The sequence below is a fragment of the Cyanistes caeruleus genome, chromosome 5, assembly GCF_971803275.1.
Source record: "Cyanistes caeruleus chromosome 5, bCyaCae1.hap1.1, whole genome shotgun sequence".
Taxonomy (NCBI): domain Eukaryota; kingdom Metazoa; phylum Chordata; class Aves; order Passeriformes; family Paridae; genus Cyanistes; species Cyanistes caeruleus.
The window spans coordinates 39,176,298-39,198,231 of record NC_141705.1 but is presented as its reverse complement, the minus strand read 5'-3'; the positions used below and the strand labels follow the sequence as shown (position 1 = coordinate 39,198,231).

Sequence of the window (21,934 nt, the reverse complement as noted above, 5' to 3'; positions counted from 1 at the left end):
CTACTCACCAGCACTGCAGGGTTCACTGCCAAAAGGGCAAACACCTGCTTTACCAACACAGTGCTCTGTTTTCACAAGGTTTGACCAGTTAACTGTTTGGTAATGTCTTGCCTACCACCAGAGAAGTGATCAGAAGAATTTTGTTTTCCTCTTAAATAAAGTGCCTGAAGTAAATGGAAGGAATAGCTACATACAGCTAAAACTTAGAAATACTGACATGGCATTGCTGTCTGACTCCTACCCTCACTTCATTTTGTTCTTGCTCTGAATACTTGACATTTATATCCTACACTGAATTGAAGGTTTCTGATTTCTTGCCCAGAAGCACAGGGAGTACTAAGAGGGTGAAGTGTTTGCTGCATCTTTATCCCTCTCAAAACAACAAAGCCATTGCAACAGGCTACTGCAGTAATGGTAGACTACAGGATGGAAAAGCCCCCCTTTAAGCATCTGCAAGCACGATATTTTAAGAGAAATGACAGTATGGGGGTTTTCTATTTGGGCTGCCACTAGACAACAAATCTCTCTAATAAGACAAGCATTTCTTTAAAATCAATAAGACATCACTGTAACTACTTTAAACTGTTTCAGCATGATGGTACTGTAAAATACAGCTGTAATCTCAAATATATCTAGCAAGCAAACTAAAAGGGTTTCCGTAGAATCACATTTCAGGGGGTTAAGAAATACACCTAATCACTCAAGGAGAGAGTTTTCTTGTTATTGACACTGGAATTATTCAACCTTTTATATTCACATAATCCTATGACTACACAGCTAGATACACGTGGCTAGTAACCGAGATAAATGAAGGTATAAACATGCCAACAACTGAAAAATTTCATTCCACAACATGGATAGTCCTAAGAAACATATTCTGAACAAGGAAATGCATCCACTGTCTACACATGCTGTTCCTGCTGCCACAATTTTAAAAGTCAGCACTGATAGGGAAATGAAGTCCTGAATCTCAAGCATTCACAGTCTAGGAGAAGAGTTGAAAGATCCACTGTTACTTCAAAGTAGGCTGACAGCCACCCTCCATCTTCCTATTAAAATCAAATCATTCCACCCTGGAATGTAAAACAGCTGATGTTTGTATTCCCATTACAAGTAAGGTTACACTGTCAAATTACACTCGCCAATACAAAATCTTGCATTTTTATTGAAAATAAAAACAAAACCCCAAAGAAACAAACAAAAAACCAAACAAACAAAAAAACACAAAACAAAACAAAAAAAAAACATTACAAATGTACATACTGTACTTGTTTCCAGACACAAGAAAAGTCTCTGCAGCAGAAGGAAGGCCAGGGGCTGTAAAAGGCCCTGGGTGATCTCTGTTGTGGAACAATGCCTTCATCTCTAAGTACAGAATTCAGCAGATCTGCAATAACCACTTCATTTTAAAGGGCAAGAATCAAGAAGCCTCATGCAATTTGAGTTGTTTACACATGTGCACACTGCAGAAACTAGAACTGTGCTTCTAATGTGCCTATGACAATTCTCCGGAGCTGGAACCTTCCAAAGCTGGTGATATGAGCTGAAAGTCTTGTCTCCACTAGACAGAAAAAAATAATCTTTCACTTTCATGGTAAGATTGAGGAGCATTCACAATGTCTTCGAGAAAGACCCTCAAGTTGGGCAGGTGTTCTCTGCCTTAGGAAAATAAAAAAAAAGTCATACCAAACTCAGCATTATTTTGTGCATGGTTATGAAGTACTAAATATTACTGCCAATAATAACAATTTTAGTATTAATAGTAATAATTTTATAGCATTTGAGGTGCATGAATTTAACAGGATTTAAAAATTTCTTGTTCAGATAGCTAGATTCAGACGAAACTGGAGAAACCTATCAGGCTAGCATCAGTTTTGCAAAGCTGGTAGCATATTCAAGCAATCTGAGCCTCTACTCTATTGTTTCTTAACTAATCAAACAGTTGCCAGCAACCAGATTTCAATGCCTGAGAGTTGTCTTGAAACAGAACAGGATATGATGGGATAGATGTGACCATGGAAGCTCTTTCTAAAAATGCTGACTAGATACAAAAATACTTCTTTAAAATGAGTCTTGGGACACAGGCTTTGCTGATGATAAACTTCTGCCTTCAATAACTTGTATTTGAACTTGATTTGTAACATGCCAACCCCCCAGAAGAAAAGCATCTCCACCAGGGCAAACAGCTCACAGAACACTGTTCATAATGGAAATCAGTGTGAAAGGTACCTAGAGTAAATCGTGTTTTTCAGCTTCCTGAACTGTATCCAGCTCCTGGTACCAAATTCAGCTACCAGGTTTAGGCACTACAACACATACAACACAACTGTCTCAGCTACAGACATTGCTTCAAGATAATTCAGGACCCAAGGAACTAAAGCAGAGAAGCTTACAGCTGAAGACAAGAAAAACAACCATCAATTAAAGATGGAAAACTTTTGTGTTCGTGGTTTTGGTTTGTTGGGGTTTTCCATTTATTTTTAAAAAGCACCATTGAGCAGGAAAATGCTACAATTAATTTTAATATGGAAACTCTTCCTCTGTAAAACCAGATATATTTTAGAGAGAAATCCAAATTAAATGAGATCTGAAGCCTAATATTTTAAACTCGGAGGCATTATAGGGTAGGAGAGAAAAACTACACACAAAAGCCCAATTCAATTTACTGGAGCTGGGAATTCCAGAGATAAAAGGAATTATAAAAGCTTTCTTCATGAGACTTGTAGTCAGACTTCAGCAGCAACAAAAGACATGTGCCAGAAGACTGTAAGCACTGGCAACAGACATAAAGAGGCAGAAGGCTACTGAGATATGGAATTTTGAGCTTCAAATCCATTATCAATGAAAAGATCAATTTCAAAATCAATACTGGTGTTGGATGCTTAGTCAATACACACCAAATTAGAGAAATATGCTTTTATGGACTTTTCATAACAAGCCTGACCAAAAAAAATTACCATGCAGCCAGTAGCCTTTGCATAATCTTATCAGGAAAAGCAGCCTATAAAGAATTGCATTATCCCAAAGCATGCTAAGAAAAGCACAGCAAGGAATCTCTTATTTTCTTGCTTGGAGCACAGTAATGTTTTTATTCACAGAAATATAAAAAAAAAGAAACAATGTTTCAAATATATTATAACAAACCCAGCATGTTAACATTTCCCTTTTCTGTCACTGTCATGAAATTGCTTGTCATAAGTATCACATAGCAGACCAAAATAATAATAGTTCCCAAACAGGGACCAGAAGAATTACTGATAAAGAACTTAATTTTCTAAAACATCTTAGAGATAACTAAGCATGCCACAGGCTAATATATGGGTGTGCTTTGGGAGCACTTCAACCATTGATCACAGGAGCAATCTATCACCACAAAAATCCAGACAAATTTCACTAGGAAGTGTCTTAAACTGCAGATGCAGTTGGATTTCCATGCAAACATAGCATTCAAGTCCAAACAATGGTCATGTCAAAAAAAGAAGAAATACTATATAATATTGATGGTAAAAAGGATTAGAGATTTTGTCATAGTTGTGCGTGACATCATGAGCTTTACATTAAGAAAAACTATGAAGGGAAAGCAAGAAAGAGTATATCAGTAATCTGATTCATATGCTAGATCTTCTCCTCCCCGTTCCCCCACCCCCTCATCTCTTGCTGAATAAAAAATCATACCTCCTAAAAAGACTGTAATTACATGACTCTTCCCAGGCAGCTGTCATTAAAAAAAAAAATACTAACCCTTTCTGTAGAAAAAAAAATCCCAGTGTATTTTAGGTTATAAATGACCATATCTATTTATCTGTTAAACTATACCCAAGAAATTTTTAGAATGTGAGATAACTAGCCAGAAAACCAAAACCATCCATCTGGCTTATGAATTATTTCACCAATAACCTGCAATTCTAAGACTTTTAGTCCTTGCATTGCATGCCTTAAGCCATTTTATTAGCACTGGTATAAGTTAAATTGTCACATATTAGGAGTTACAGTATTTTCAACCTTTGATAAAGTGAACAAAGCCGCTAACATTAAATTAACTACACTAAACATTATGCCTCCCTATGTAAAAGCAAAAACTAAACCAAAACCCAAACAAAACACATACACACAACCCCAAAAACAAAACAACCAGACAGAAAACCCTACAAGAAAACCCAATACATTGACTTAAGGTTGTAAGGCAATAAAACAACATATAAAACCTTTACCTTGTTTCCTTAATTACAGGCAAGTTTCAAGTATCAAATATCTCTGTATATTCACAATTGTCGTGAAAATCAATTAACAGAAATGTAAAAGCACTTTCTTTGTATCATATAAGGAAGTAAAAATATTTAATCTATCATTACATCTAGTTAAAATTAAGTATATAACAAATGAGATAACATAGAGAAATATGAAACAATTCATTCCCATCAATAACATTTAGCTACTGCTTCCTCCTTTAAAAAACAAGTCAATTCCTCCTAAACGACTTATGAGCTTTAAGGCAAACATTAGCAGTTAGTCTGGTCCTTAAAATAAACATTAGCAGCTTTTGAGTAAAAGTGCCATTCACAAGACCCCTTAGGTTTCAGTCTCAATTGTGATTTGAAGATCTCCTTACAAAAATAATGCATGCTCTACACAAGAAATGAGCATACATAATTTCGTGCAACATATTATTTTCTTTTTTTCTTTAAGGTACAAACTGTACAGAGAAACCACCAAGTTCAAATGCAATTTACTATACTCCTTCATAAATGCCAAATATTTCCTAGGTAACATTCTAACCCTCCAAAGTTACAGGTCTCATTCTGTCTTCCTGCCTTTGAGAAGGCAGAATATGAAAAAGGACTGCTGAAGAATAGAAAAGTCCGAAGTTTCCGTCACAGCCTAGAACTGTGCAGGATGCAGAACTAAATTTCCTGCCAATGTACAATACACAGTGGAGTGAGGATTCCTCCGTGCAATTTATTGCATTCTGTGAAGTTCTGGGAAAAGAAACTAAGAGTCTTCATCACCTCTGCCAGAATATTAACACCAGAGAAACACAGTAACACAGTAGGCATAAGAGAAAACCATTTACCAGTTATGAGCAAAGAATCAAAACTAAAAATAAAGCAACAATAACATGGCTAATTTGTTACTTGTGAAATACAGAATATTAAATTTTGTATCATCTTTAGGATATTGGTTCAGGTTTTGGGGCAACAGAGTAAGACTCATCACTGTAACAAGCAAGTTATACTAGCATGTTAATGTGTCCAAAAACCATATTACAAAGGTTATTTGGTTAGGGTTCTTTTCTTTTAATCAAAGTTTTGCAAAGTAACCAAATCAAGACTGACTGATGTCTGCCGCTGCTTTCTTTATTAAGGCTATCTTCTACTCTGAAACTTTTTTACCTTCAGGAACAAGTTAAGTGTTCCTGTACCATGTACTGAAGACTGTTTAAGCTGAAAAGGTGTAGTATCTACACATTTAGTTTGGCATCAAGGAGTGTCTTCTCTACCACATAATCACAATCTTTGGCTTTTACAAACTTGCTCCTACCACTCTAAGTATACAACATTCAAGTCTGGCTTTCCACACTAGCCATAGCAGTTTATTCAATGACCTTTGCAAACTCTTGGTTAGTGTTTTTGTTGACCTTCACTCATTTGCCCTGTCCAATTTTCTCACTGGATGAAATTCTCTTTCTGTACTTAACTTCCTTTAGAATAATAATTCATGCCCATACAATAGCCAACGTAAACTGAGGCTACTTTATGAACTTCACAGTGTATGTTCATGAGCAAATAACAAAATTATGAGCCAGAGCAGGCATTACATCAACCATGTTCTTCAGGAATCATATACATTTCTTTTACCTTTTTGATTACAGCAGAGAAAATCAACCAGAAGCTCAAGGTAACTGTTGAAATATTATATACATAAAAAATGGGGGTTATGTATTATTATGCCATTAGTCCCAAGGCACTGTAGTCTATGTATTAAAAAAACTAACTAAATTTGGAGTCTTGATGGCATAATTTCATCTTTAGGTTACTGACTTAATTAACTTTTAACAACAGTTCTATTAGTAATCTCTTCTGAAACAGACACCCAAGGTTTTTTCTGTCACAGAAACCCAATTCCACGCTTCCCTATAAACTTATGGTATTTCTCAAATATTGAGCAAAGCTGATTTAATTACTTAATGAAAAAAACAAACAAAAAAAGCACACCTCATGTTGTGAATGCACTTTATACTTTAGTCTCCATTTCTGCAACCAGCTTTTCCAACTGCGTTAATAAAAGAGTAAGAAAGACAGCTCATACATTTAAATGTTTGGGGCAAAACTAGTAGCATTAATGACTGGTAAACTCTCCTAAAATCAATGAAACAAACTAGCAGAAGTTTTACATGGAAATGTAGCGTACAGCTGCTGCAATAGATTATTTAACCACTAAGCATCTTCACTTCTCCATTATGGAAAAATGTACTTCATCTTCAGGCTACACTCAAAGAGGGGCTATAGCTATATTTGATGTAAACTCCATTGTTAGCTACAACTTCTGCTAATTATTGAGGCAAATCAAGGAAATATTGCAGGAATAGCCTGCACAAAGTTTTTTACTCCCACAAAGAACACCATAAACACTCCCTGTAGCCATTGTTATCACACCTCTACTCCCAATTTTGGACAGAGGTCCACTATGGACAGTTGGGGCTCTGAAGTGGTACTGCACTCACCATCCTTAGTGATAGACCAGTCAACCACCTATGAGTGTGTACAGACACATATTAAAACCTTCAGTTACAGCATGTGTACGAGCATCTAAAAATCACAGAAAATCATTACAGAATGAGTCGCATCACTAAGAACCTCAGTTGTGTATGACTAAGGCAGATTTACGAATTCACCATGAGCTTAGAAACAGTTCACTGCATCCAGCTCTGCAGTTAGACAGAAGATGAACTCTTCATAAGTTTTATTGCTCTTGTATGAACATAACATGAACTCTTTAGCAATAACAGGATTTGGCATACAATCCTGACAGCTGTTATCCCTAGAAACTGGAAGGCCTTTCAGAAATTTCCTTTTTTCATATCTTACTCAACCTCAACCAGCTTGATGCTCACAGCTAGTCCATTTAACTAGTTTATTTAGCTTTCACCTCAAGAAGCCTGCTAATGGAAAGGCAGAGGAAGCAGGTCCTTGCAGAAACAGTATCAGAATACCATGAACCCAGAACCCTCACCAACACAAACACTGAGTACCAGGTAGGGGAGTCTCCCTCTGTGAGAACCACACTGTGCAGGGGTAGAGCACCATCTACATAAGCCTGAGCAATCTCTGTCCAGACAATAAAAAGGCTGGTTCTCTATTCCCTACTTACATCCACATAACAAACCTGAACATCATCATAATTTAAATATGTAGATATTATGGGTAAAAGTCTTTACTGCTTGGGATACTACCTCCATCAATAACACTAGGGAGTTATTACACTGTATGAATTCCAGCCATAAGCCTTATAGGATAAGCAGAAATTCGAGCAGAATGGTTAGGGTCTGACCAGCAGAGAGCGGCTTGGCAAATACATTTCAATGAGTACCATGTACTTTAAGTTTGGTTGGGAGTTTTGTAGGGTTGGTGCTTGGTACTTTTTATATTAAGTTTAAAAGAGAACTTTAATGAACTTAGTTATCCGTGTCATTCTGCTCTTTCCTGATATATAACTTCCACAACATTCAAGAAGAAATTGTTTTCTGGGACACTGGAGTCTTGATGAAATGATGTAACCCAGTGCTCACAGGAGAAAAAAAACAAACCAAAAAACAGAAAAGTGTGCAAGATGATTCTCACAACTCAGCATCTCCACACTTCCTCCAGCCCTCTAAATTAAGTCTCACATTTATCTGACTCCTGTGTGAATACGGCATGTATTCTTCCGTTAACGCTAATGATCAAATTAAAACAAGAATGCCAGAGAACAATTCTAGCCAGGTAATTGGCTTAGTATTTCTGTGTTTCACGCCTTGAGCCTTAATACAAAGAACCTTTTCACCTGAACCTTCACCTTTAACCAATTAATGGAAGAATAAAACTAAATCAAAATTTTCCATTTCAGGACAGAAATCCCAAAATATTATGACTCTTATGACTGTGCTACCAGTTAACAACTGGAGACTACTTCCAGGGAAGGATGCTACTTATACCAAAGTGCTCAAATGAAAAACAGAATAATCACTTTCAGTGAACTTGTCATAGCCAAATATTGAGCAAAAATATTATCTTAAATTTAAAAATTAATAAAACCCCAAACAATACTTTTCCACAGTCACACAGACCTGTTATGAATATCAACCATCTGTTGAACTTAACAATTTTCTGAAAACTATGTCACACAATCCACAAGAAAGACTTCATTCAGGGATGCAGTTTGTCACAGTCTCTCAGATGATACTTAAAAGACATCATGTTTGTTTTCCCAATAGTTCCTTGGTTTCCATACAGCAAGAGGAAAAGAAAAGCACAGAGACAAGAAATATGTCTGTAAAAAGCAGATGTCTATGTTACATACATTTATGGCTAAATCTACCAACAAACTACTTATGTTTTGGGTTTGGAAGGGATGCTTTTCTTTTTTATTTTGGTCTTGCACAGTACATGTTTAATCTATACATAGCGAAAGAGATTCCTACAGGTAAAAATACCATTAAAATTGCACAGATTATCTGTATTTATTTTTTTGTACTAACCATTCATGTAATATGAACCTACAGTTTCTTCTTAACCGGGAGACAACAGGATACAGTATTTACTGATGAAACAACACTTCTTTATGTTTATGAATCAAAGAAAGTCCAAGAGATAAAAAACCAAACACTGATGCCTTTTAGATGGTAAAAAGACTAAGTCATAGAGCTTATGCCTATAGCACACGCACTTTAGAAAGACAGGCTTCAGTACAGTAATTTTGTTGGTTTTAAACAAAGAGGAGTTTCAGCTAAAACTACTTTTTCATCCAACCTATTGTAAAGAAACTGCTACTTGACAGCTTACAAGGAACAACGACTGCCGATACTAGCATGCTGCACTCATTCCAAGGAAAATGTTAAACCCCCCCGATACAGCTTGTAACTTCCCCGTTATTTATGTTACTTTCGAGGCAGGCTGGTGGTGTGTGTAAGGCAGAGGCTCTGCTAGCACAGCATCCCCCGCAGTGTGCTCCAGCTGCACTCCAGCAGCGCCGCATCCCGCCCGGCAGCCAAAGGCAGCGCCTGGCAAAGGCACCCTGGCCCAGCAAACCGGGACCTTCCTCTTACCTCCGCCTCCTTGCTCTTCTCTTTCTTTGTGCCCATTGAACTTCTCCCATTGCCGGCAGTCTCCCGCGCTGGAACTACAGAAATCTGCTGGAGTGGCATTTTTACAGAGCTGCAGGTTGCCAGTACCTGTTTGGATGCCTTATATCTTCACTCCCCCCGAGTAGCCCACCTGTATAATTGTTCATATCCTCTCTTTGCCAAGCTCAGCTCTAGATAAAAAGGGGAAAATATTATTTGAGAAACGGTGCAGCCAAGGGTCTTCCATCAAAAGAAGAAGAAGAAGAAAAAAAAAAAAAAAATCAACAAAGCAGAGCGAATTGCAAACACGAGCGAGACACGGCAAACAAAGAAGTAAAGCACAACAATCCAGGGAGTTTCACATGCTCGGAGTGATGAGTTGCTGCAAGTCTGTGTCCCTGGAGCACCCCGCCATACACTATCCCCCAAGAGCACTGTGGGAGACAATTCAATTTCTGAGTTACCTAAGAACTGTCATGGAAACCAAGGAAACCCAGGTCTCACAGGCCCTTATTAGCAGTCGCTTCCCGCTAAAGGCACAGGCTCCCACGTTTGCAGCAGCTGCCACTTGTGCTTTTGTTTGCCATCCGATTCCCCGGGAGCGCACCGGGCCCCCCCAGAGCCCGCCCCGTGCTCGCTAGGTACAGCGGCAGGAGGCTGAAAAGCTTAGTGTCCTATTTCGGAGCCAAAATCTCCTCCTTTAAAAGCACCGGCGAGCTTGCCGCGTCCTTCATGCGTCTACGGTAATCTGCTTAGGTCAAAGGATCTGCCTCCAAGTGAGGAGTAGCGGGGAGCAAACGAGGTGTAAAAAAAAGGGAGACAAGACTGGGAGGGATTGCAAATGTGCCTTTCTGAGGTTGATAGTAAAAAGTTAACCCTTTGCTGCTCTCCTCTCCTCCCGAGACTTCCCCTGAAGCCGGCTGAGCAGGACGAGCCGGAGGCTGCTGCGCCTCCCCAGCGGCCGCACACGCTCCGGGAATGTCACTGAGGGAATGTCACTGAGGGAATGTCACTGAGGGGATGCCACTGAGGGGATGTCACTGAGGGGATGTCACTGAGGGGATGTCACTGAGGGGATGCCACTGAGGGGATGCCACTGAGGGGATGCCACTGAGGGGATGCCACTGAGGGGATGCCACTGAGGGGATGTCACTGAGGGGATGCCACTGAGGGGATGCCACTGAGGGAATGCCACTGAGGGGATGCCACTGAGGGAATGCCACTGAGGGGATGCCACTGAGGGGATGTCACTGAGGGGATGCCACTGAGGGAATGTCACTGAGGGGATGCCACTGAGGGGATGCCACTGAGGGAATGCCACTGAGGGAATGCCACTGAGGGAATGCCACTGAGGGGATGCCACTGAGGGAATGTCACTGAGGGGATGTCACTGAAGGGATGCCACTGAGGGGATGTCACTGAGGGGATGTCACTGAGGGGATGCCACTGAGGGGATGCCACTGAGGGGATGCCACTGAGGGGATGTCACTGAGGGGATGTCACTGAGGGGATGTCACTGAGGGAATGTCGCTTCAGTGCAGCAAAACCCCCAGGAAAACTGGTCCAGCATTCCCCCTCCCCTCCAAATGCCAAACAACACAAGAAAGTCCCAGGTGGTGAATTACAGAAATGGATGTCAAGGAAGCCCTATCATTTATCCTTCTCTAAGACATTTATTATCTTTGATAAGTATTAGGAATTCCAGTAAAACATATTTTGATTAAAAACAGTAAAGAAATTATTAGATCAGAAGTTAAATTCTTAGCTGTATAAATAACACAGGAATGAAAGAAAAAAAGAAAAAAAATCCCACACCAAGTACCACCAATGTTTTAATATGCTGTCAATTAAAGAAAAAAAAAATATTAGCCAAACCCTGAAATACATCATCTTTATTTCCAGCTGTACAGAGTGGTACTTAGAATTCTGACAAGAAATAATAGCATTATAAACAGCCTGGATTCTCTTGCAAAGCCAGTTGGGAGGATTTAAAATACTGTTGATTCACTTCTCCACTACTTTAGTTACTATTTCTCAGCCTGAATTAATAGAGCTTACAAGGGACTAGCTTGAGATGAATTGAGATCTGGTTCAGGTTGCCATCCTGGTTTTACGTCACTGATTTAGACTAAGGTATACTGATAGGCTGGAAGAGTTTATAAATGCATTAGCAAAGAAACAATCTGTGCTAGGAGTTCAGAGATGCTGCAAGACACGTGTATATGTGCACATTTTTATATTTATATAAATATATTCTATATATCCATAGTCATGGAACAGATCTACAAAAATAAAATTAATTCCATTGGCATTTACACAGTTCCTTTTACACATTTTAAATTATATTTCACATGCTAATTCAATTTTTAATTTCCAGCATTCCAAAATCAGTTTCAATATAAGTTTAAATAATTTCCAATGTACCCAGGGAAATTGTCCTGAATTTTGAATACAAATAAAGGCAAAAAAGACAAGCTCCAGCTCTACCAAAACAGTGATAAATCAAAAATTTATTCCAGAAATATTCAAAGACAAGACATGTCATATACCAGGCTGGTAAAGTTTAACTGTTAATCTTAAACTTGATTATAATGTAAAGGAAATTCCTTTTTAGTTCAATAGAATATTTTAAAGCTACAGAAAAACTCTTTTCCTTCCTCTGAGGCCCAACCAGATTAAGAATTCCTAAACCTGAACTCTGCTTTGTCATGATAATCACTCACCTCTTTTATAAAAATATTGATAGAAAAGTAGAGGATTTGTGGTATTTAAATGGAACCTTCCTGTAAATGTGCTTTCATGTCTAGTTAAGCTTTAAAAAGTCAACCTACCTTTTGATACTGTGCCAATAATTCTGCATTTGAAATAATATTAACTTGAGATTTAAGTCAGAGATTTCTGGGTTAACCAGTAATCTCTTTAATCCCATCTATGTCTGTTTTAGCCAGAATAAAGACCTTACAGGGTGTGATGTGCTTAGGTTTTTTTAAAATGATGCGGGGCCCCTTTTTCCCCCCATAGTGTACCTGTAACATCAGTGTGTATCCAACAAAACACCCTAGTTCCAAACAAGAGCTATCTTTTAGCATTAGATAGGTCCATGCTTGCATTCTGCTTAACTATTTTACTAATTACATTTCTTCACCATGTGGAGACTTCAAATTAATGTGCAATTGCCTTCTCTGTACATATGGTGAACATGGCTCTTCTCAGCCTAAGTGCTAAAACAAGTGGCAAAACAATCAAGCCTCATGCTGCTATACCTAGAAATATAGAGATCACCGCTGCTCCACGGCAAGGAAGCTGCTGGAAAATACAGGACACATCCAGATGCACATTGTAAAAGTCAATGGCAGATGTGTGGTTGCGATAATTTTTCATTAAAATTTAGTTTTCCGTCTTTGCTTCTTCAAGTTTACTGTGATAGAATTACAGAACTTTTGCAAAGGTATTAGTACACCTGTGATCTCTGTGGTCTCAGAACATCAGAGCACGTCTTAAAGAAACAACAAAATGATTGATTTTAATTTACAATGTGTTTTTAGCTCTCAGAGTCCCAAAGTTGTAAACAAAGTGATTTTATATATACACACACAACCCACCTTGTTAGAAAGTGTATTTACTTCCACTCATCCTCCATGGTGAACAGGCTGTGGTGTTCTATTTAAAGAATGCTAATTTTGGCGAAGGTACCACCCAAAGGGTCGTGATTTCAGAGCCATCCCTCACCTGAAGGACAGTGTGACAGCTGCTCGGTGAAGTATGAAGCTGCTGTGCAAAGCAGCATGATAGGGTTTCAATCTCAAGAGGATAACAATAACAAAAGAGAACTGGTCACCTGGAGCAGGTGAAAATGACATTGGCAGAGAAAAGGAGTATGTGTTGGGTGTGCATTAGTAATTGATTTACATTAATATAATTCACAGTTTCTGAAGCAAGTAATTACAGAAAAGAGAAGTACCACCCCTCCCTCCTCTTGCTTGTTGCTTGAAACCCTACTAATCCCAGCTCGGGATAAGGCAAGGAATCCGACTTTGTTTTCAGCCACCCAACACATTCCCCTTGGTACATACTTTATGAAGAGTACCAGTCAGATCTTGGAGACCATGAAAGAAACTAGGACAAAAGAAATCATTTCCCAGTGTCTCACAATGTGTATCTATCCACTCCCTAGCTGTGGACTACCCTGAGTTTCTGCTCTCACCTGCAACACATTAAATCTTTTCATCTATTCCCTCCACACATGGCTCTGAGGGTGTGGTGTCCTCTCTCACACTCAGGACACACACATTCCCTGCACAAAACTTCCCTAGAGGCACTTCCATAAGAATGTGGCAGCAAAAAGGGATCAGAATTATAACCCTACATACACACACACACAATGTTTTTACTTTAATTTAGGAAGGAGCACGTCATCTTCTCAGCATACCCATTTGCATGAGACTTCTGCTTTGAACTATCAAGACAATCTGATCAGCTATGGTTAATGGTTCAACCATGGTGATGCAAGTTCCAATGAGAGAATCAAAGACAGCAAGACAATTCTTTTGTAACACAATTGCAAGGAAACTATGTAGTAGTGTAGTGGCAGTTCACTGGCAGCTTATATAGAATAGCTCTTATATACGTTAATAGCTCTGCCATCGCTTACAAAAAAATTTTTACAAGACTCTTGAATTGAAAAAAGCATAATAAGTTTACCTGCATAAATAGCACTATCAGAAACAGGTAATTCTAGCTCTTTTTTACTCACATAAAATAATCTTTAGATAAGATGCACTGCAGCTTTTATATGATCTTTCAGACAAAAGCTATTCTGAAGTTAAAAATAAAAATAAAAGTTATTGTGGACATAAAACACTTTCAAGCTGGTTGTTTTGACTCCGCATTATTTGCCAAAAAGACACGTTGGCTACAAATACACAATATATAAGAAGGTATAGACATATATATAGTCCTATAGTCCTGAGATTTAGGAATTACTTTAATTTTCCTCAAAATTAAGTTACAAACACTGTGCATGCTATGACACTTTACTACCTAACAAGGATTGCTTCTCTTGTAATCACAACTTAGGTGCAAAGACAAAAGTCTGAACTCTACAGCAGCTGTGGAGGCAGACAGACACTGGTGCTAGGTCATGATCAACCGGGATGAGTGCAGTCACTTTATCTAGCAGAAGCTCCTAACACCTAAATTAAAAGTGCAACTAGCAGTAGTCTAATGCAGACCAAACAAGGACTGTTGTTAATCAATCCCTTGGGCTTCCACAGCATCCTAAAGCTGACACTAGAACCAAATGAAATTTTCAGACAAATGAAAAATTCCTTTAGATTTTCTCCCAAGTCTTAAGCCTACAGGACCACAAAGTTAGTCATGGAATTAGGGCAAATATGAAAGACATCTTTAGCCAAACACAAATATTCCAAAGCAGTAGATTCCAGATGGAAATGGGAAAACCTGTTCTCTTCTATGTGAACGAATATATCCTAAACACTGTTCTGCACTGTGGGCTGGCTTCAAATGGAGGAGCATCAGGAATGCAAGTTTTCAGCAGAATTCATGTTCAAGTAAGTCCTTAGCAGAGGCAAAATTTAAGAGTTATTTTAAAAACTTGAATTGAATTTGCATTCTTCACAAATAAGAATGAATGGCCGTGAGATATCATATTAGAAGCTGCTTTTTAAATGCCATATGAAGTTGGTATAGATTTGAACGCAGCCATCATGTTACTAGATCCTCAGGGAGGTTTTGGCATCTTTTTTCCTTGCCTCTTTCAGCTTTGCAATTGACTGAACTGCTGAGAAGTAGCACATAATGTAATATGGTGCATTAGTGCAATAAAGGTGTATTAAAGGTATTAAGGAAGCAATCAACTGAAAATTTCAAATTAATGTCTTTGGATATTTTTCTACGTTGCCATTCACAGATATTGTACATTATTACACATAATTTCATCAACAGCATTACTAAGCACAGGTAATCTTGCCCTCCACTGAGAGACTAACAGAAGTCAGTGGGAACACACAGGAATCTATTTGCCACTTGTATATTCTGTGCAGATATATTACCTAAGCAGAAAATTTCTAGAACATCTGAAAATCCAAGGTCACAGGATGGTACAAGTCAAAAAGCAAGTTAAAAATCAAAAAGTAATAGCTGAGACTGAATTAAAATATGACTGGTACCTCAAATAAAAGTTTATCTAGCCAAAACTTAGACCGATGAAAGTGAGATATAAAATGACAGTGGTGATAAATCAGATAAAATGTTGCCCTCAGCTATTAAAACCAATTATCTTCATTATCTCCCAGCAAAGAGAATTAAAACCAACTGATTTTCTCTGCCAAACACAAAGACCTTCACAGATGCCTCCAGTGTAGTGTTTGCACTAAGTTTACTTTATTTAAATTAAACCAAGCATACTACTTCCTCATCACACTACAGCATCCCCATGAAATAGGGAACAAGGGAAGACTTGTAAAATTCTAAAAACTGCCAGTAACTTGAACAGCTCACTTAGAATTCAGAATTTTTGTTTAAATGTAACTAAAACTTAACAAAACTATCAGAAAAAGTAAATTACCAAATTTTAGGCAGAATGAGCAGACTACATATTTAGCCAATTTACACTAAAAAAAGAACTGAAATTATGCTGTTAAAGTGTCCACTGAAGAAATTATTTCTACTACAGTGAAACTTAGCTACTCAGTACACAGACAGAACTCCTACTAAGTTTATTCTAATTTGCAAAACCCCACTTGTGTGTCTGCCCACAAGTACTAAGAGGTCCTATTACTTCTGTAGTTCAGTTTTGAGGAACATCTACATTCATAATGAACTCTCAAGCACCCCTCTGCTTACAAATGTTGCTGACCTTTGGCAGTGTAAAGACAGTATCACTTCAGAACAATATATATTTATATATTTTTAATATATAAAATTATGTTCCTGCATTTGTAGGGGTGGAATTAATCTGAATGCCATGCTGCCTAACTGCTCATTTCTACCAGAACACAAAATTTAAATGGTTTTGTCCATGTGCCTCTCCAGAGTAAAAGGTAAATAAAGACATTGCCATAATACAAAGTATTATCTCCCACTTCTAAACGACATACATGAAAAAGGTGTTTAAACAGCTCTTTAACATGAAGTGGTTGACAGTCTTTATAACAGAAGCATCAAAATTTAGCAAGCAGTGGAATCCACCTGATTAGTTTTGGGTTAAATGTTGCAAACCTGAATCCATTAATCTCAAAGAGTTCCAGCACTGCTTTGTAAGAATGGGCTCAAGTTCTTGGTCAACTTTCAAAGCTGCCAGTCAGCACAGGAGGACAGGAGCACAATCCTGGAAGACTTGGACAATCTTCTAGATGAGAGCATGACAAACAGGATGAAGCTCAATACTACAAGCAACCCAGTTACGGTACTGGTAGAACAGGAAAAAGAAATTGGGCAGCAGCCAGAAGCACAGACTGATTCAAGGATCAGTCTGGATCAGCGTATTCCTTTATGAAAGGATGACTGGAAAATGCTAGTTCTCATCAGCTGCAAAAATGTAAACAGTCCCAGGGTGCACCAACTAAGTTATTTCCAATTCTTCTTAGTCCTGAATAAAGCACGCTGGTAATTTCCTCAAATACTAGACTTTTTTTTTTCCCTAATACTCGGATCACCAACATCAAAGAGACTCTGAATTTGAACACAGTAGGAAACTGTTCTAAAAAACTTGCATAAAAGAAAATTATTTGCTAACCCACCTGCTTCTGTTACTAACCACACACAATTATACTGGAAGACCAAGATTGTTTATTTTTAATGCAGATATTCAGGTACACAGTATTATGCTACGGACTGTGTTCTCAATTGTTATTTGATGAAGAAAAAAGGATGAAAAATTTGTGATCAAAAATCAACAGGTCCATTTCTGTGAATACTGAAAGTCTACAGACTTTCAATTTAGAGCTTTGCCATGCTTTCTAAGCATTATTTGTTTCATGAATCTCAGTTGCTAGAATATTTAAGGCACATGAAAAAATATAAGACATAATTTAAACATACAAATGAATATTCATTCAAACCACTTTTTTGAAGATATTTCTTCTCAACTTCCTACAGGTGTCCATAGTTGATTATATTCTGTTTTTCCCTTTCACATGGCTATCTGATCACCTTATAAACACTATTTCCCTCCTAATCTCATCTGCTGTGACCCCTTTCTCATTCTCCAAGCAAAATTTTATCTTTGTCTAAATACTCATATTCCAAAAACTGTAAATTCTCTAACTCTTGAATATTTTATTCAAATAATAATAATATTTTATTTAAAGCAGTAACCTGCTTTAGTGATAATAACTAAATAATGGAAAAATTTTCTATATTGAACAAATTTTTAACCTTATGTCAAATTTGCAAATTATTTGTCTTCAAATCTTCTCCCACTGCTTCAGAGAGAGGAGGGCTCAATGCCAGTATGGTAAGTATTCCATTAAATTGCAACAGTATGGAAGTAGAAAGTAGCTGTAGAAACTACCATACGGAGGGGGAAAACTCATTTTAAATTTACTGGTGGTTTTGACCCAGAAATTCCACTTGCTTCTTAATTTTAAAAAGACTACAAAGAGTGAGATTATGCTTCTCTTTAATGCTATGAAATAGCTTATATGAATTCTGATACCAAGATTCATTTTAACTCATATTGTAGTTCATCTACAGGATTAACCCACTTTAAAACCACAGGTTTCACATTCTTGAGCCATTTTCTTTACAGTATCACAGACTGGGTCAGGTTGGAAGGGATCAGAGTGGGCCATCTGGTCCAACCTCCCTGCTCAAGCAAGGTCATCAACATGTGTCCAGACAGTTCTTGAGTGTCTCCAGTGAGGGAGACCCCACAGCCTCTCTGGGCAGCCTGTTCCAGTGCTCTGTCACCCACACAGTAAGGAAGTTCTTCCTCATGTTCAGGTGGAACCTCCTGTGCATCAGTTCCTGCCTCTTGCCTCTTGTCCTATTGCTTGGCACCACTGAGCAAAGCCTGGCTCCATCCTCTTGGCACTCTCCCTTCAGACACCGACAGACATTGATGAGTTCCCCTCTCAGTTGCCTCTTTTTGAGGCTGAACAGGCCCAGCTCCCTCAGCCTGTCCTCGTAAGAGAGATGCTCCAGTCCCTTCATCATGTTTGTTGATTTACCTCTAGTGAATCCATGCTGACTACTCCTGACCACCTCCTTGTCCTCCATGTGGGTACAGACAGCCACTCCCAGGATGAGTCCTTCCATCACGTTACCAGAGTCTGAGATGGAGCTCACCAGACAGTAGTTCCTTGAATCCTCCTTCTTGCCCTCTTGGAAGACTGGGGTGACATTTGTTTTCTTCTAGGCCTCAGGCACCTCTCCTCATCACCAAGACCTTTCAAAGACGATGAAGAGCAGTCTGGCTATGCTGTCCAGTTCTCTCAGCCCTCACAGATGCATACCATCAGGACCCATGGACTTGTGGACATCAAATCTTCACCACCAGGTGTTCTCTAACCCAATCCTCCTTGACTAAGGGAAAATCTTTCTTACAACATTGCTATATCATGGTCTCCTGAGTCAGAGATTCCTGAGGGCTGGTCTTGCCAGTGAAGACCCGTGGAAGGGTGGCATTCTATAACTCGGCCTTCTCTGTGTCCTCTTACCAGGGTCCCCCCTCCATTTAGTAACAGGCCCACATTACCCTTATTTTTCTTTTTATTATTGGTGTATTTGAAGAAGCCTTTTCTTGCTTTCCCTTGGCCAGCTTTAATTTCAGATGGGCCTTGACCTTCCTTGTCTCATTTCTACTTTGACAACCTCTCTGTATCCAGTCAAGCAGCCTGACCCTGCTTCCATCGCTTGTGTGTTCCCTGCTTAGGCTTGAGCAGTGACAGGAGTTATTCATCCACACAGATCTCTTGCCACCTATGCCAAATTTCTTGCTCACTGGAATGGATCATTCTTGAGCCCAGAGGAAGCGATCCTTGAATATCAACCAACTCTGTTGGACTCTTCCTCCCTGCAGGGCCTGCTCCCATGGGGTTCTTCCAAGAATATCCCTTAAGAAGCCAAAATTTGGTCTCCTGAAGTCCATGTTTGTAATCTTACTTGCTACCCTGCCTCCTCCTTGCTGATACTAAACTCCACAATTTCATAGTCAAGATCCAAATATTTTGGTTTAATATCCAAATATTTCCTAAGTTTAACAATAAGCACTATTGTAAGTGGGTGACACGACTAAACTACTGCCATCCATCTACTATGTACTTTTGACTTAGAAGGAAGTAATTTGGTTGTATTTGCTTACTTTGTTACCCAGAAGCTCTTTATTTACTTTGCTAACGAATTGAACCTCCTGTGAATTTAAATGTTTTTGTTTCATTCTGTAAGGAAATTATTGATGTTTTTCAATTAAAGTGTAAGCCCAGAAGGAACTGATGCCTGACTGATACCTGGGGTCAGCCAGCCTTGTTTGCTTGAGTAAACAGAGATGAAGAACAGAACCTCAATGTAAATGAGCCACCAGAGGGAGCTCATCCAGCCTGCTGAGTATAATAGAACTATATTGACATTGGCAAAAGTTAATTAAACATTTTTACAGGGGTCACTGACTGAGTTCAAAACAAAGCACATTCCCTGGCTGAAACTCTACATGCCTGAGAAACTAATGAAATCAGAAAAAGTTATTTCTTTAACAAACATGGAATGCTTTTTCTGATTAAATAAAGATAATTAAATTTAGAAATCTGTGATACAGCATTCTTCTGAACAAGCACAAGACTTTTCTTCATCCCTCTTAATTTTCTCCAGATAACAAGAATTTCAAAGTCTTATTAAACCACAAGACAAAAAAAAAAATGGTATTAGCTTTGTAATTTAAATTAGTGGAAGCATACCAAAAGCAGAGTCACATAACTAGTATAAAGATACTAATTTCAAATCAAATACAGTTTGGCATTATGATGCTTACCTAATGCTGTAATTAGTTATTACACTTAGATGGACATGGCCATACTAACTTTGAGTTTATTATCACAATACATTACACAATACATTAAATGGCAGTAGTTCAGAAAACAAATCCCTCGAGTTCCTGTTCTGGAGGATCCAATGGTTACTTTCAAACTTGCGAACATTTTTTGAAAAGCAATACTGAAATAGAACTTATTCAGATTTTTGTGTGTTACTTACTGACTAAAGAATCAAGACTCCGCCAGAAGGTTATTTTTTCTGTTGCTTTTCCATGGAGCTTAGGATCTAACAGTGGCAATTCAGCAGGGAGGCACGCAGAAGAAAGACAATAAAATTATTTCCTAAAGGAAGAACGCCCTCCAACATAAGCTCCCAGGCTCATCATTGCAACTTTCTCAATGTATTTCTGGAAATTATGGGTCTTAAATATTCCTTCCAAATTAACACACCTCTTCCACAGATTTAATTACATATTTCTTTGGGTTACCCCCCATTACCAGGGGTTCTGGTTTCTGAACATTTCTAAACATTGCAAGATTAATTTGATCATACTTTTATCTTACCTCTGCCTGCATGCTTTGCTTTGGAAGATAAGATTAAATGTAATATGCTATTTCATTTATCTCTTCTTTCAGGCTCAATAAAAAACTGAATTCTCACCAATAAAAGTAAAAGTAGTAAAAGTAGTACATAAAAATAGTACTTTTTGGAGTTAACTCCTGTGCAATGTGAGGATACTTTGAAAAACACTTGTTCTGTAATCACACTCCTACTTAAGCACTGGAGGAAAATCCAGCCTAAGAAGATCCAATACCCGTTACAGTTCTTTTAAGTTCCACTAAGCACTTCAGAGTGCCCACCTCCTCCACACAGCTATTTCACCTTTGGTGAGCGTGATTTTTCATCATTTGCCCATAGCAATCAAAAACAATCATGAAAAAAGTTACAATTGCTCTCCAGTACACTTTCTGAAGTCATCTTTTCCAGGAATATTTTCAAACAAGACAAGTTTTTTCTTGTTTTTCTCACTGAAAAACTGCATTTTTTAAAGTCAGAAGGGGTTATTAAGAGCCTAAATTAACAAAGGGTCAGATTTGTGAATCTCCTGATTAAAAACAGTTAATAAATTAATTTTCAGGATTGAAAGAAGATTTACTATCCACCCCCCATGTGCTACAAAGAAATCCAATTTCTTTACATAACATACTGATTAAAAGTTTATTTTGTACTGATGAGTATCTTACCACGTTACCAATTATGACACACTTTTTTATACTGCAGCAGTTTAAGATTCACTAGGAGTAAATTCCAAACACTAGCAACAGTTCACACACCATTTATACTCTTCAGAGGAAAAACCCAATTTTATTTACTTTACTTTATTATTTATTTATTTCATTTACTTTACAGAAGTAAGGATCTTCATTCCCTGTTCTCTGAGCTGCACAGATACACCAGCTCTGAAAGTTAGGATTACACTGGAACACCTCCAAGATGTGAAACCACTCACACCTATCTGGGATTCAAAAGCTACCATTAAAGTTAGGCGCCAAATCACTGCCGTGGCGCAAGCATCACGTGTTTCTTACCCAACAAAGGTCCACCCTTCAAATGATGCTGCCACTG

General features: G+C 38.2%; 1 protein-coding gene across 1 annotated transcript in view; it reads right to left on the bottom strand.

Annotated features, from left to right (window-relative positions):
• Positions 1 to 10,607, bottom strand: part of MARCHF1 (membrane associated ring-CH-type finger 1) — a 130,249-nt gene extending 119,642 nt beyond the window's left edge. The window contains 3 exon segments of the mRNA XM_086890382.1: positions 9,302 to 9,385; positions 9,471 to 9,510; positions 9,784 to 10,607. Coding sequence (XP_086746508.1) covers positions 9,302 to 9,385; positions 9,471 to 9,486 — 100 coding nt within the window. The 5' untranslated portion in view covers positions 9,487 to 9,510; positions 9,784 to 10,607.
• Positions 10,608 to 21,934: the final 11,327 nt, after the last annotated feature.